The sequence below is a fragment of the Trematosphaeria pertusa genome (assembly GCF_010094035.1).
Source record: "Trematosphaeria pertusa strain CBS 122368 unplaced genomic scaffold BU26scaffold_2, whole genome shotgun sequence".
Taxonomy (NCBI): domain Eukaryota; kingdom Fungi; phylum Ascomycota; class Dothideomycetes; order Pleosporales; family Trematosphaeriaceae; genus Trematosphaeria; species Trematosphaeria pertusa.
The window spans coordinates 898,399-913,740 of record NW_022987213.1 but is presented as its reverse complement, the minus strand read 5'-3'; the positions used below and the strand labels follow the sequence as shown (position 1 = coordinate 913,740).

Sequence of the window (15,342 nt, the reverse complement as noted above, 5' to 3'; positions counted from 1 at the left end):
GCCCGAATCAGACCTTCCAACGCCGCTCTCGCCACGTTTCTTCCGTTTGACCGTACGCATGGTGCTTGGCATCTTCCGTTTCCTTTATCTTCCCGCTTCTCAGGCCAGGCTCGTACACTCCCAAGGATCGCCTTCTTCCGGTTTGTTTCGTCCCGTGACCTCGGTCGCTCGATCTTGATGGTGAGTGCTGGGCAACCTTCTCGTTTTAGCTATATTGCACAAGCACTTCCAATTACGTGGTGAGAAGCCCGATCCCTGTCAGAGAGGTGATGTAGACAAGAGACGGCGGCATACTTCTTCTCCTTCACCTCACAAATAGTCTTCTTCTACGCTATCCCTACTAGGGAAAGGCCATATGAGCTCGGTTCGAAAGGAACAGATGGTACGTATCCTGCGAAAGTGATTGCGTTCGTTCGATCGAGGATTGCGGATATTCGAAATGTTCGGTCACGGTGGCAGGAGGTGTGAGAGTATATAACGGAGACGATGCAGGGCTGTTGCTGGCACTAATGAGAATCGCCGGAGATAGAGTCCGGAGGGGTTGTTGGATGTAACGAATGAGCAGGTGAATGATGAGTATGCCGCCCTCAAGCGTGGCCATAGTGGGGAGCGTTGTCGAGTTGAAGAATCCAGCGAATGCAACGATGGACTGAATGATGAGCTCCTCTGCTGCAGCTGTAGACTGGCCGGGCTCTTGATGATGAACACGTCCTGGAAGAGCGTGTCGATAGGGAGTCCTCTCCTAGCAGTGAAGGCCTGCCGGCACTCTACCTTATCCGCTTCTTCTCTCCTTCTAGCCGAGACGTCGCTGTGGGTTAGATCAGGAACCAAACGCCCCACTTCGGCGCCATCAAGCCAACCCATCAAGGCTGTCTAGTCGAGGTGGGCGCCATACTCGCCAGCTTCATGATAGTGCTAGCCGAAGATGTCGACTGAGCCAATTGTATAATCTGTGGGCTCACCGTTATGGAGATCGCCGTCAGAACTGACAAGAGCGTGCTCCCTGAAGACCCGGGCAGGACAGGAGAAGCTAGCAGCGATGAAGTTGAACCTGCTTGCCTATGCTTATAAGGTAAGCCATGTCGCTGCGAGTGTGGTTGTTGAATTGCGCCTCACATTGTGCAGTGGAGCGTCGAGTCTGACGCAGAGAGCGGTGTGTGCGTCGCCTATGGAGCCATGGTGTTCAACGTAGCACACCCTCTCTCCGTAGGTTAAGGCGGGTCGAGGCGTATAGAGCACTACCCTACATCTCGTTGTTCCGTTGACCAGCAAAGGCTTTGGCTGCGATGTCGGCGGTTTTGGCGGATGCATCCGACCCAAGGACTCTAAAAGATAGGTAATGATGCAGGACTCCGGGGCCTTAGCTGAGCAGTGGTTAGTATCTGAAATACCAAGGGGAAAAGATGTACACTTACACGATGCGGTAGCTTATTCAATCCCTTCCAGCGCTTGAAGGCTTTGAGGATATCCTTAGGGAATGGACCGAGGAGGTAGACGTGAGGCTCCAAGAAGACCATGCTGTGAACTCGGCGTTTTTCGTAGTCGCCTTCGAGGGCGCTTACAGTCCCAGAATTCCCCTCAGAGTTGAGACGATAGCCACTGATAACGCCACCAGGTTCGTAGCCACGTCAGAGCTGACTAATATGCCACCCGAGAAGATGGTATCCTTTCTCGCGTACATCGAAGAAGCCATGATATAGCTGGACTCATGCCAATATAGCTTAATGCCCTGGAATTGCTCGTCAAGCCTCTTTCCAGATTCCTACTCGCCGCGGCAGAACCGGTCATAGAAGACGATGGGACCGTCGCAGCGATCACGAAGGTTACGAGGGGCTTAGACAAGCCTGGCGTTATTCCGCAGTAGCAGGGAATAGGGAGAAGAGCTGATGAATTGGCGAGATAGGGGCATTGCGCATTGCGCCACATCAATGAAGCCGATGTTGCTTTCCGAGATGCAATGCTGAGCCATAACGGGGTTTGGCGCCGAGTTACAGATTTGATGGAGGTGCTGTTGGTGTAGTTTGAGTAGCAAGTAGCAAGTGAATTGCCCGGCAGAGGGCAAGGGAGACGCTCAGCTTTGTGCATGAATCCTGCATTGCAAACGCGTAGGCCAAGGACCGCCGTGTGTTCCATCACTCTGGTGGACGATACCTCACATGGTCCCATTCGAGAGAGCGTAAGCGCTGTGAATAAGGTAGACCGAACCTGTTGTCAAGACATACTTCGCGTATGGTAGAAGGATAATAGAGGTTGAGCGGATAGGGGAAGAGATTGTGTGAAAGTAGACGAACGTTGGAGAGGAGATCGGAGGAAGGTCGAGCTCTCCAGCCATCGAAAGATGGACACGGCATGTATCCATTTGTCTCCCCTCCCATGCCATCAATGGGTGTGATAGGCGAGCCGCTACGAGTTCAAGACACCGAAGTACGGACTACTTCCTCACCAGTACGCCGGGCCGGCATAACCGTGACTGCGTAAACTGTAAGCTTATTGCGGCCTGGATTAAAAATCTGGAGTGTAACGTACTGACTTGTTTCGCCGTACTGCGAGAGAACAAGCGTATATGCGGGAGAGCTGTAACGTGCGTCATCTAATGTATTAGCGGAAGGCCGACGGTTCGCAGTTGAGAGACGAGGTCGGAAGAAGGCCAGCTTTCGGTGCTTCTGTTGAAAATTGAATGGTGTCCAGACCATACTGTCAAAGTCCGGAATACGCCAACTTGGCGAGTTGCGATCTCGTAGCCGGACCAGTTGACAGTGGTCCGCCATCACGAGTTGCGATGTGGAGAACGAGAGAAGCGGCGCGCATCAAGTAGGCGGCTAGATCAGCCAAACCGTCGCGTCTCTTACGTCTCTTCGAACCTCTGGCTCTTCCATTGTTTGATAGTCGGAGAAATGCCCGCGGCGGCGCTGTAGCTCTATGGGTCGGGCGCGTTCGTACGATCGTTTGTACGTATTGGTGGCCGATGTTTGAGAATTGGTCGCAGAGATGATTTTGTTGGCTCAATGTACTTCTGCAGGTCAACCGAAGAACAGCGGCTCATTTCTCAGCGGTGGTAGAAAGAGGACGTCGCAGAGCACTCGAATGGCGACGGTGGAAGTGCTGTGAGGATAGGTTGCGGGTTCGCCGTCGATGGGTGACGCTGATGTCATCGCGTCGGCCTACCGGAACAGGTCAAGCGGGGCAGAGCTCGGGCCAGGAGTTCACCTCACCACACCCTCTCCCGTCTACCTCCAGGACCCTTCGTCCCAGCCACAATGCCTTCCTCGGACCTTTCACACATTAGCCTTGACCTCATGGACCCAGTCGAAGTTCGATATTCGCCTCCACATGTCATCTACTAGCGGAACGCGGCCCTAGCAGGATGACCTGCCCCACCGCTTTCTATTACCTTTGTACTCTAGAAAGCCGTCTTCAGCTTGGTGGAGTACTTCCTCCACCGCCCTCATATGCTCCATCGCACGTATTCGTCGGTGAAAACGGAAGTCATGTGTCGACTCTACACCTGGGCATGTGGTTAGTGCACACCGCTCACGATTACGGACGACGTCCTACCGCCACGCGCTCTAGAGCCTTCGGGACCTCTCTTTTTCCCAAGCACATCTTCCATCAGCGACCCAAGCCAGTGCATCGCGCCATCTCCGATTTCACACACCAAGTCGAAGGCGTCCAGTCTATCACTCTGGCCCGTGAGTAGGGCACCCGCCAGGAGCACAGCCAGAACCCGCCGAGGGCGAAGCCGGGTCGTAGCAGTTACGTACGCGCCAGTAGCGGTCCCTTGACTTCCGATGATCGCGAGTCACCTCCACGTGGCTGACACAGCCTCAACGAAGTGCAATCTTTCAAAGACAATCTTGTCCTATCAAGAGGCATTGCTAAATGACGAGGTGTACAACACTTCGGGGTCCAGCCCACACGTCTCGCCCTACCTTCACTCGCAGGAAAACGGTCTTGGTCTGCGCGATGAAGCTGTTTCTGCTATTACTTCAAACCTTCTCCCCAACTTGAAGAAGGACGTCCACATCTACATCAAGTCCGAGGTGGAGAACCACGTCAAGGTGTTTGTCCAGGGTAGTCTCGAGCACCACCAGAGAAAGATGTCAGAGGAGGAGGAGCAGTCAAAGAATTACTGGCACCGGATGGAGCAAACGATAAAGAATGGGGAAGTGAGGACTGAGCAGCTAGAGAAGAGCTACTTGAAGCTGGCTATGAAAGAGGAGTTGGCGTAGTTGCAAGTGGAGGTGGTACGGTGCGCAGTGGAGACGAGGCTGAGGGTGGAGGAGGTAGAGGGGGCAATGGGAAGAGTAAAGGGCTCAGAGGGTGCGGTGAAGATGGGGGTGGGAAAGCGTGATGACAGGAGCGTGCCGCAGTGGGCGGTGGATCTGGGGATGCGGGTAGATGAAAGGCAGGAGAAGCTAGCAGCAGTAGAGGAGATACAAGGGAAGTTGAAGGCGGTAGAGGGGGCAGCAAAACGGCAGGCGGATGGGAGAGCCGATAGAAAGACGCCGCCGTGGGCGCTAGATCTGCTGAGGAGGGTGGAGATGTTGGAGGAGTTGATGGACAGGAGGGAAAGGGGAGGAGGCTAATCAGGGGGTGAAGACTAGGATGCGCCGCTCTTCTAGCATCCGGCAGTTTCCAAGCGGGATGTCCTAACATTTTATACCCTTCTCCCTTTCCTGGTGCAGACCCGTTCTACAAATGCCACTGAAACTTTGACTTACACAGCCGGATTAGAGGGAATTTGGATACGTCGCGTCTGTCCTCTTAGCCCTGAAGCTCAAAGCCATCGCAGGTGCCCAGCCAATAGGCTTGGACGGCTTTTCACGGTTGCGTCTCAGCAGTAATGCTCCTCTTCGGAGCCGATCGACAGTTCCAAGAACACGTGGAAGCAATACTTCGGCATTCGAAATGTTTCTAAGCTTGCATTTGAGCAGGTCTGTGGATGAAGTCCACTCGCGCATTCAGCCCCCATTTGCATATACGTCACCGCCACCTCGCACACGGAGGACTTCCGCCGCGCGACGTATCACGAGGATTACCTCGAAGCTACAAACCGACTACCTCGATGCTCTGTCCCTCGCATGCTCGCCCTCTAGTCTATTCTCCATCACGCACGCGAACGAAAACGCTTCACCTATCTTCCGCCCAAAACCCCTCTATCTCATCACCATCAATCCGCTTCCCAGACAAGGGCTGCACGTCACCGAGCCCGCACCTATTACACGGAATAATTCCGAGAAGAGCAAGGAGCGCTACGTCGCTAGAAACTCCGACGCTAGCATCGACGCCCGTGAGGACATTACGTCCGTCGAGGAAAGGCAGTCTACAAACGAGAAGAAGCCATTAGCACGCGCTTGACGGACCGAATCCAGTCGTGTGGTTTCGCCGGCGATATCTGGCGCAAACCCAGGCTTTCGTACGAGTCGATCAGGATCTGCTGCTGGTCCCAGATCTTGACCCTTTCAGCATTACAGGCCGGTGATGGCTCGAAATACGATTTCTAGTCACGGGTGCGGCTGTAGGACTGGAACGAAGAGCAGGACGAAGACGAAAGCCTGGGAACCGCGTAGCGTCTCAAGACGAGTCTCGACGGTCGCCTGGTTGCGTTTCACGGCGCCGGAGTTCAAAGGAAGCCGGATCGTGCTCTCAACGGGCACTTCGGGGTAGAGGGGGCGTGTATCGCAAGACCGCGTCCGCGGCGGAGCGGGTAGAGACCGAAGAGTGTGATAACGAAGCGACTTTGGCTACACGATCCCAGCGCGGAGGGCCAGGTTCCCGGTGGTAAGGGTCGGGTACAGATCGACGCGGCGCGAAGCCGGTCGAACAGCCTTCCAGGAGCAAAAGCCGGACGTCTCGTAGAGCATACGACTCTGGCGGTAGAGGATAGCCTGCTGGTCCTCGAAGTTGCGTTCGCGATATTGGCCATCCCCAAATACATAGGCGGGAACTCTAGTCATCAAGGGATCGAGAAGCATCGGCAGGGCGTCCCAAGGCCCCAAAAGTGATCCGAGTACTTAAAAGATGTGATCGTGGTGTCCCCCAGTCCCCGGCGCCAGTAAAAATTCGACGCAGATCCATAGAACGCCAGTGAAGAGGCAGCGGAGTGTTGGATAACGTGAACGCGGGGCTCGCACGCTTGGTCGCGATCCCGTCGAAGCGAACGGAGGATGGTTTGCGAAGGCGGAGTGGGATACATTATAGCGAGCGGTGACGGTGGTAGCTCTCGATTTCAAGACGCCGTACGGGATCAGTGATTCGGCTTCGGCGACTCTCGCAGCGCCCGGCTCCCGCGGGCTCGCCATTTCGCGACTAGATGTCACAATTTTGCTCGGTAAGGGCGAGCGCGAGGAGCGGTCATGAGCTGAGGCGCGGAGAGTGGAGGTCAGCAGAGAACAGCCGCAGGCGAAGATACTTCATTTATGTCGGACTTGGGGGCATCTTGATATGTATTTGCGTAAAGGTAAGCAACCAACCAAGGTTGTTGTATTTCGATTGGGGGAGAGGTCTGGCTTGTTCAGCATGGCGCCGCTGTTGCTTCCGACCTCCGGCTCGCTCGTGGGGTGTCCTGGTACCGCCGCTATTCCTTTGCTAAGTTGCTCTTTCGCGTACGCAACCTAAGCCAGGTGCGCAGACAGGGAGGCGTCAGCAGTTCCAAGTAACTCGAACGTAAAGAAGGAGCAGCCGCGATCGCGCAAATGCGCAGCTCGACAGACGCGGGCGGGCGCCTGTGTTGATTTGAGAGGAGTCGTGGAGCGTGGATTGAGCGGGCACTGGGGGTGGATAAGCCCCCGTAGGCTGCTCTTTGCGGCGAGAATCGCGATCAACATGATGCCATCGGATGCCGTCAAGTCGAGGCCGAGCTGCAGTTGGTCGTCCTTCGCCGGGTTGGCGATCGTCTGCCGTTGTCGCCATTGAGCTGCGCGGGGGCGAGGGCGCGTCTCGATTCCCGCAGTGGGCGCTCACTCACTTGCGCGTGTCGGCCTGTTTTTGGGGCCGGGCTTAGTAGTGAGCGTGTCGCTGAGGTTGGTGACGAAGAGGAATATGGCAAAGTGATGAACAGTCGGCTCACTATCAAAGAAGCCTTCGAGCGATGGAGTGGGGTTGTGCTGTACGAACTCGGATTAGGGTAGAATAGATGGGATTTATCGGCGAGGCTATCGAAGAGAGGACCAAGGAGTATTATTAATATCTATGAGGTACGTCGACAGCGTCCCGCTCCCCCGAAAGGGGGCCGGACGAGCAAGGGGTCGAGCCCGTGGCTGGAACTGTTGTTTGTAGGGCTGGCCCCAGATCATGGGCGCGGAAGGCTTGAGCGGCCTGTCCGTGAACTGCGGCTGCTGGGCGCGGATGATGACTTGGAATTGCCGTCGTTGGTGGTGGAGGCACTGACATTGACGCTTTCTGCTTGTCAGTGTTCGCGTTGGACGAAGAATCGAAATATAGGCTTTATTTCTTACTTTGACCCGATACTCTGCCGATGCTCGATGCCCTTCCGAACCGTGGCCGTAGTCCGCTCGGCCTATTAACAAGCTGCCTCTCGATGAACAAATGCGCCATGTAGAACAGCGCACCCGTGCCGCGCCTCTTCTGCGGGGAAAATATGCGGCACACAGATTGCAGAGGGCAGTGGCGATGGTACCATTTGAGTATGGCGGTCTTCACCGATGAGCTTCTCGTAGACGAGCTTAGCTGGGTTCTAGAGGAAGGATGTGTCGTAAAACTGGTTCCTGTCTTCGGCGGTCAAGCGCGTCTTGTTGCGCCGGCGTGCCGCGAGTGTCTTCGTCTGGGCGACGATGCGTGACCGGGCGGGCGACCGCGGCAGCGCGCACCAGGTCTTCCTGCTGGCGCTGCGCTCCACGAGTATCGGTATATTCCGAAGATGGCGTCGTGTCTGTGGCCTGTGGCGTGATTCCTCTCAGTGTCCCTGTCTGTCCATATAGGAGCATCCTTCCTAACGGCCGAGAACATGGTCTCGAGTATCCAGAATCCGTCGACGAGGTCTTGAGGGAGCTGGGCGGTGCCGAGGGGTGTGCTGCCGACAGCATCTCCGCACAGTCATTGATCATAGGGAGGCTCCGAGGGTTTTGTATTGGTAGGCGTGTCCCTCATTTCGACGGGTCGTGGCAGATCTGTATGCATTTATCGACGAAGTCTTGAGGGAGCCATGTTGTCCTAGGCGCTGTACGAGGTCGAGCAGAAAAGGACCGCCAGAGGGTGTGCGTGTCTCCCAGAAACGGGGTTGTAGCTGGTGACGGGGGATGGAGGATCATGTGGTAGACGCTTTCGTGCAGGACGGATACGTCGAGGAGACCGGAGATGCAGAGCCGCAATGCTGTGAGCAGTGGGAGGAGGAGAGGCCATGGTATCTATCGCGCAAGGAAAGGCCAGGATGCGATAAGTAGAGTGGGCGGGCCAAGACGTGTCTCACCTATGTCGAGCGGGATCTGTTGAATTATAGGTCGAGCGTGAGGCTGCCGCTTTGGCTTGGAGCCTGCCCAACAAGCAACCTCATCACGAGTTGCTCACCCACGCCGAGTGCCATAGTATAGCTGCAGGTAGGCTCTGGGACCGCGGTGTAGTATAGCTTGCCGGTAAGTTCTTGGAGACGGTCATGCGCGGGCGTGAGCGCACCGTGCCATGGGTGTGAAGCGCTCTCGGGGCAGGGCGTGGAAGTAGCGCCTTGGCGGCCGCTTAGGGTCACTGTTTTCTCTCACACCCAGCGACGACAGCATGGTGCGTCCACGTATCGCAGTGTTGGATTCCGCTTTTCCACGCTCTTGCGTTATCGCCTTGCTCGCGGTCTCTTTGATTCTTAGAACCGAATCAGACCATCGGCCCAAGGTAGAAGATTTTTGCGCGTTAGGTTGTGTAAAATCCTGTCCCGCTGAGAGGCTTCGCGAGATGAATGAAGAGAGGGCTGTTAGCGACGAAGGGTAAAGAAGCAGCCGCAGGCTTACAGAATCCCGAGCGGTTCCTGGCCTATCGTGCGTTGTCGCTGAAATGTCCGTCGCTGAGGATGCAGAGTTGCCGGAGGCTGGAGCTGCTGTTTCGCCGTGCCTCGGCAGGCCCACGCTTGCGGCTGCGACTGCCAACCCAAGCTAGGCACAAGACCATCGCGACTTTTTATATACGCCGTGCACGTCAATACTCCCAACTGTTTCCCGGCTATCCAGTTCTCTGTACGCCCGCATTTGCTTCCCTTGCTCGCGTCATAATTGGATTGGGTGCGCAGCCGCGAGCGGGGTCGGCGGGTCGCGTTCGAGGTCGAAAGGTTCGGCGCGTGCGCTGGGTGCTTGTGCTTGTGGAGGGTTGCGTGATAGCGTTCGAGGAGGGCGGTGAAGGTCTCGCTGTGGAAGATATGAGGTACGATTGGGTTTGTGGTCAAGGGGGTTATTGTAGCTTCGCGCGACGTTACGGCTACGTTTGCGTCAACAGCTTCTCCTTGGGGATCGTCATGGACTGCGGATGAGATTTGCCCAGTGGACGGCGGCGCTAACTGTGGGGACATAAGCGATCTGGCTCCGTTCCCGGTAACCGGGTCTCTGGGTCGCCCGAGATTCCCATCCTTGTCGTTAGCCCAATCCATTCCAAGGTTCTTCCACAAACCCCTCGCCCACAGTTGGGAGAGCCTGCCACACAGTAACTATCTCAACCTAGACAAAGTATAGTTTACCAGCGCACTCAACATGATAGCAAGGCGATGAATGGGGGATGCTGTCATTCGAATTCGGCCTGGGTGAGGAGGCTTACCCGATCCGGCTAGTGTCAAAGGAGATAGCGGCGATAAGGTCAATGACGATGCATCCACCCCAACTATCCCTAGAGCATTAGAGCACCATCTAACCCGGTTTAGAACCAGAACGTCTGTGAACGAAGTGCATTTCATAATCGTCGGCCATACAGTCACGCCTTTCCTCCAGGGCTCCAGCTGTTCCTGAAAGCGTAGCGCAATATTCCACGCCAGCGGGGTTGGGTCTTCCTGCCAGTCCTCAAAGTAACCCAAGGACAAGACGCGGCTGCAGATGCAAGACCGACCATCGGGACGGTTGATCGCACTCACGCCAACAACAGATGTCTCGAACGACACACATTAGCGGTCATCCCGCACATCTACGAGCACCCTCTCACCCCATCTTCCAGATGGGATGTAGCGGGATTCGTCATCCGTTACTGTCTTGGCTCGTCCCAAGCGAGACGATGAGTCTCTGTGCCGAACTCGACGACTGGTTGCCTATGATAACGGACTCTCTGGTTTGAGTGGTTGGTCGCGGCTTCTTCCCTGGTAGACTCCCTCCGTGTCCTGAGGAAAGCCTCCTAGGCTCCGTCGATTCGACCCCCTATCCTTTCGACGTCGGGAAACTGGACGCCGTTGATTCGGTTGAAGCCTGCCAGACTTCTGTTGTAGAACCACCCTTTGCAGCGGCGGTGCGCTATTACCAAGAGTGTCGAAACCCGTGAGCTCTTCTGCTGGTGGGGCTGTGATGCCTTCTTGCCATCTGTTACTGAGCGCCACCGCTTTCTATATCTGGCGTAAGTCCATTCACGGTGGTTGGCTTGCTGCGAATTAGTGGAGCGCGCATTGCCTTCTGGTCCTCTCGCCTCCGGGTCGCCCCTGCCAGGGTGCATCTCCTAACTCGCTCACCTGCTACTCATTTTCCGGCGAAACACCCCAATCCCCCATCAACGAAACGTATCGTCCCATCTCGGCCGTTTGATTAGGCGAGTTTATTGCGAATATCGATGTCTTCGCCTTAGGGACGGAATCCGTGTGGTACTGTCACGAGCTTCAGTGAGGCTAGTCAAGCTGCTGTATGTAATGCGGCATCAGTATTACAAGCGAGGAAAGAGTTCGCATTTGCGATTAGGTACCGCTGTCGCCGAGAAGCGGATGCTTGGCCGCCGTGTGCGGACTTGAGCATCAGCGCGGCGTCGTCGGACGCGGCGGGCCCCGTATCGTCCTCCTTATCTTCTCGTCCAGGAGCGAGAAGTAGCTGGAGCTTCTTAGCCGCTGGTAGACTGGTAGGCTAAGAGTCCTCCGGGCGCAGCGTATTTGTCTCGTCCGACCGCCAGGAAACATATCGCGGATTCATGGCCGTGCTTCCGAGCGCTTGACCAAGAGGTGTACATGTCCCTAGGCGGTGGCGCGGTTCCTGAGATGGTTGCCACGGTCAATATCCTCGCCGAAGAACACACCACGATGTCCATCGAGAAGCCGCTCACCCTACTACCGCCTGCCTCACGCGCCATTCCGGCGTTTCTCTCTCCTCAGTTTCCATGTCAAAGAACCAAGCAAGCCATTACTCAAAGCCGTCGTATAGGAGAGAAACCCACAACTCGATGAACCTAACTGAGTGGAAACAAATACCGTGTGTATTCAGTTTCGAGGTGAGCGAGAACAAACTAATAACCGCCACTGCCAGAACTGCTGTCTGATGAGTACTCCTCCGCACAGGCACACCATGTCAGTGAAAGGGCTGTAGATGCTGGATTCTCATATTCCTCCCGCTTGAAAGCTCTATAATGAGACTCGTGTTATTGCTTTGCACGGTCAAATGCATACAAACTGTTATTCGTAGCGCATGCACCGAATCCGAGAATTCCAGTTTGCATGCAATGCTATACGGCGCTTCTCTTCGGCCCCGACTCAGACAGAGAGCGGAGAATTCTGGGCAAGGAGGCACAGGACCAAAGGGGGAGAGGACAAGAAGGCCGAGATGGAAGGAGAAACGGAGAAGGGAGAGGGGCGGGTGAAAGGCTTTCTTGCGAATGCCGAAGACGGCGGAAGGAAAAGGAGGAGTTGGCGCGATGACAGTGACGGGAATAAGAAGGGGAGGAAGATTCTGAAGACTAACGCTGAAGCGAATGAGTGTCGACCCCAGGCGCTGCGTCGACGAGGCTGCCGGCACTGGGTCCGCTGACGACATAACTCGATCTCTTGGAACACGGTGCAACGTGGACAATGCTGGCAGGAAAGAGGGTCATGCTGCTAGTAATGGCGCCAGGAAGTGGCGAAAGAGAAAATCGGAGGAATATGACGAGGACGGCGATGACAGATGGGACTGCGACGAATAATACTACAGGAAGGAAGGAAAACTTATCGGAGATGCCGAGTTCGCATGGGAGTGACAGGTCCTCATGGCCAAGGAATGCATCGTCTGCTGGTTTCGAGCAACCGGGGGATAATCGGTGCGCCTTCGCCGGTATAGAAGAAATATATAACCGCTGGCGTACTCGTGCGCCGTGATGTGCGGCCCAAGGCGCGTTGTAAAAGGGCGCGATTCGCCCATGGCGCGGAAAGGTGTCGTAGCGCAGAGAGCGTCTAAACCTTGTCGTGGTGGTAATGCTCGGAGGTTGGTCCAGCACAGCTTGAGAAGGGTGATTATGCTCTGAATGGCGCTGGCCACGGTTGGGCAAGGTTGCCCCCATCCACCAAGATCCTTATCACACCGACGGAGAAAAGTTACGTCAAGAGAGTTATCGCCTTGCTTCTCTAAGACGACGATGCAAGTAGATGTAGGGTTGCTTGCGCTAGCTCGGAATCGCTCTTCGTCCGCGCTCAGGCAGCCCCCTCCCTCTTCTCCTCGTGTGCCTTCAGCGGCCCATCCGCGTCGTTTCTCGCTGCCGTGCGAACCGCCTACGAATGAGCCCGGTGACTCTCCGTCCAAGGCGCTGTCGTCGAGGCGCGTTTGCTTGTCCGCTTCGTCTCGCTCTAGGATGTCGCGTCGTGGCGTTCTGCAGTGCTCCGTTTCCCGAGGCGAGGATTCTTCGGCTGGATTTCTGCTGGAGATGCCTTCATTCATCTCGAGGCGCGCCTGCATCTCATTGAGGTCCGGAAGCGGCATGAGACGATTTGCGCTATGGTTAAAATGGAGGTGAAGTGACGTTCCGCCCGGACGTAATCGCTTTAGTAGCAGTCAGATCTCTTCCGCGAATTATTTCGGTATCGCTCGGCTCGCGATGTAGAGTTCTGGGGGGCTCTGCCCCGGGGTGTCGCGGGCGTCTGCAAATGGCTCCAGGATCACGTCTTGTGCTCAGAGCTTCTGGAAGAACGTTGGGCCCCTAAAGCTGACGAATGCTGCTAAGCGGTGCGCGATGTTTTAGAGCAAGCGACTTTTGCGAATCGCGTCACAGTAGCTTTGGGAGGTTCGGCTTCGTCGACGGCAGATTCTTGACCTGGCAGATTGGCCACAAGTGTAGTTAGCAATAATCGAGGTGTTCCTAAGGAAGATGGCAATGAGAGAAAGGAGTGCTTACCGATCGGGCGAGTCGGCAAACATCTTTGCCCATACCCCTCCGCGGCGCCTCCTCCCATCAATGTCATTGAGCATGCTCTCCTCCTTGCTACTCGTTCTCTCATTCTGCGTCAACTTTGTCAGTGCGTAGCCTCAGTAACCTCCTCGTTAGCCCGCTCATAGCTTCATCCATGTCATCGCTCCCAATCTCAATATGCTCCTCCTCCAGTCAAGGTGTAGAGAGCCGACGAGGCGAAGGCGACTCTGCGGGCTGCGTCTGAGCTTCGGTGGTGCTACTAAGCCTACTTTTCAAGCAGAGTGAACCACAGCTGTGATGTCACGGGCTACCACAAGTTCGATAAGAAAGAAGGGACAGGGACCAATTGCGAGAGCGACGTTCCATGAGCGAGATAATGTGGGTTGAAGAAGGGTCATGCGCAAGGCGCGGCGAGGTTGGGAGAAGTGTTGAAAGTAGAATGAATTGAGTCAAACCCCAAACTCCCACAGCCGCGGTGCGGGCCGCCAAGACACGGCTGTCGCGCTAGGCTAGATGGAGAGGAAATCACATGCAGGCGCACTCTTCAGGGCTCATCCATGAACCATAACTGGGACACTGAACTCCGCGGAGCCCTTTAATATACCTCCAGAATGCTTAACCATAAGAAATTAATTGCTAATAGGACGAAGACGAAGACACAAGAGGAACTTGCCGCGGAAGTTGAGCAATGGCCCAAGAAGAACTTCTTAGCTCGGCGGCTATGAGATCGCTTCTTTCGCGGATGATGAGGACAAGGCTGCTGAGGCAGATGTCCGCCCTCTGGCCGCATCGATGGCGCCTTCAACCACCAAGAGAGACTCCCAGCCTACACTGGATCCGTTTACAGAAGTGGAGCGACATCCAGAGCCGTTTCAAATGTCAGAGTTTCGAACTGCACTTGCGCCATTCGTTAACAAGCATTTAGTAACTCAAGAGGGGCGCCCAGACTTATAAGCGCTTCTCAATTTGCTTGACCCTGTCACCGAAGGAATTTGCGGCCTTACCTAGGTGCCGAGCAAGTGGAAGCGCTGCATCCTGATGGTGTTCAACAGCGCGAACACCCTCTTCACCCGCAACGTCCGCCATGCGACCCTGCTGATGCCACACGCCGCGCACCACCCCAGCTTCAGATCATACCCCGCCTTGTTCTTTCGTCCCGCCACCGCCTTCATCTCCCGCGATTGCCGATCCCAAGTTTCGCCCAAGAACCTCTTTCAATTTACCATTTCCTTTCTTCGCTGTCAACTCTTCCCCCGCTCGTAAGTTAACCGTGCCATCCATAGCTACATCATCCCCAGTTTCACTGCCATCTTTCGGACAGGGCACATTCTTCCATCATAGAATTATCGACGTCGCAAGCGCCTCAGCGTAACCGCAATCTTTCTACCTCTTCTTCCAGTCAAAGTTTGCCATATCATAGCCTACCCATTCCTCTTTCTCCGCGAACGCATGAAGAACCTTACACTAGAAGTAGCTCTGCGTCCGCTTTTGAATCGCATCAAAAGCAAAAGATTTGCTTGTCCCGGTGCATTAGAAAGCTGTCTGGCTCGCACATCTTCCTCTCGTTGAGGATTCGTCAGCGGTTCGTACTGCATCAGGCAGCTCGAGCCTTGGGTTTGGAGTGCCGATCATTCGGAGCATCTCCGCAACGCTCGTTAACTTCTTTCAATTTGCTTTGTCCGCTTCTGGACCTCTAAGGGCGGCTTCATGGCCGCATCTTGGAGCTCCTCGTATTTTTGTTCAATGTATGTTGTTTCGAATTCAGGAACGCCGGAGGCCGCTCCTCCCTTTCCTTCACACCAGAATATTAGATATGTCTGTGCCACGCCAGGATGGTCGACTTCGACGAGTGATATGTTCTTTGTGAACGCTCCTTTGTTTCACTGTGTATTTTACAGTTAACAACTATTAGCTTTCATGCCTTAAAGACGAGAGAATAGGCTTATCGGTGAAAGTTTCCGCAAAGTTGTTCAGCGTCCGAAAGAAACAGTTCGTAGGTGTCGGAGAGAGTGCACGTGGCCTTGGGACGCTGCGGGTCCGGGAGAAGACTCCGCCTTCACTGCCTGAATGGAT

The 15,342-nt window shown here is 55.2% G+C and overlaps 4 protein-coding genes across 4 annotated transcripts; all 4 read right to left on the bottom strand.

Annotated features, from left to right (window-relative positions):
- Positions 1-1,251: 1,251 nt before the first annotated feature.
- On the bottom strand, positions 1,252-2,257 carry BU26DRAFT_136259 (uncharacterized protein). The gene is made up of 2 exons (XM_033819751.1): positions 1,416-2,257; positions 1,252-1,364 (listed from the first exon to the last, which is right to left on the bottom strand). Exon 1 carries the CDS (start codon positions 2,164-2,166, stop codon positions 1,639-1,641), a length of 528 nt encoding a protein of 175 aa, XP_033689321.1. The 5' UTR covers positions 2,167-2,257; the 3' UTR covers positions 1,252-1,364; positions 1,416-1,638.
- Positions 2,258-3,951: 1,694 nt separating this feature from the next.
- BU26DRAFT_136201 (uncharacterized protein) lies at positions 3,952-4,799 on the bottom strand. The gene has a single exon (XM_033819750.1). It carries the CDS (start codon positions 4,654-4,656, stop codon positions 4,207-4,209), a length of 450 nt encoding a protein of 149 aa, XP_033689320.1. The 5' UTR covers positions 4,657-4,799; the 3' UTR covers positions 3,952-4,206.
- Positions 4,800-8,609: 3,810 nt separating this feature from the next.
- On the bottom strand, positions 8,610-10,101 carry BU26DRAFT_546594 (uncharacterized protein; the record flags this gene model as incomplete). Its single annotated transcript, XM_033831849.1, has 4 exons — positions 8,610-8,811; positions 8,958-9,629; positions 9,751-9,819; positions 10,061-10,101. The coding sequence occupies 4 exons, from the start codon at positions 10,099-10,101 to the stop codon at positions 8,610-8,612; spliced, it is 984 nt and encodes a 327-aa protein (XP_033689319.1).
- Positions 10,102-11,847: 1,746 nt separating this feature from the next.
- Positions 11,848-12,800, bottom strand: BU26DRAFT_500091 (uncharacterized protein; the record flags this gene model as incomplete). Its single annotated transcript, XM_033826474.1, has 2 exons — positions 11,848-12,325; positions 12,448-12,800. 2 exons carry the CDS (start codon positions 12,798-12,800, stop codon positions 11,848-11,850), a joined length of 831 nt encoding a protein of 276 aa, XP_033689318.1.
- Positions 12,801-15,342: the final 2,542 nt, after the last annotated feature.

Excerpts from the sequence above, each read along its gene's own strand:
- BU26DRAFT_136259 (XM_033819751.1), bottom strand. The coding sequence starts at position 2,166 with ATGGGACCATGTGAGGTATCGTCCACCAGAGTGATGGAACACACGGCG.
- BU26DRAFT_136201 (XM_033819750.1), bottom strand. The coding sequence starts at position 4,656 with ATGTTAGGACATCCCGCTTGGAAACTGCCGGATGCTAGAAGAGCGGCG.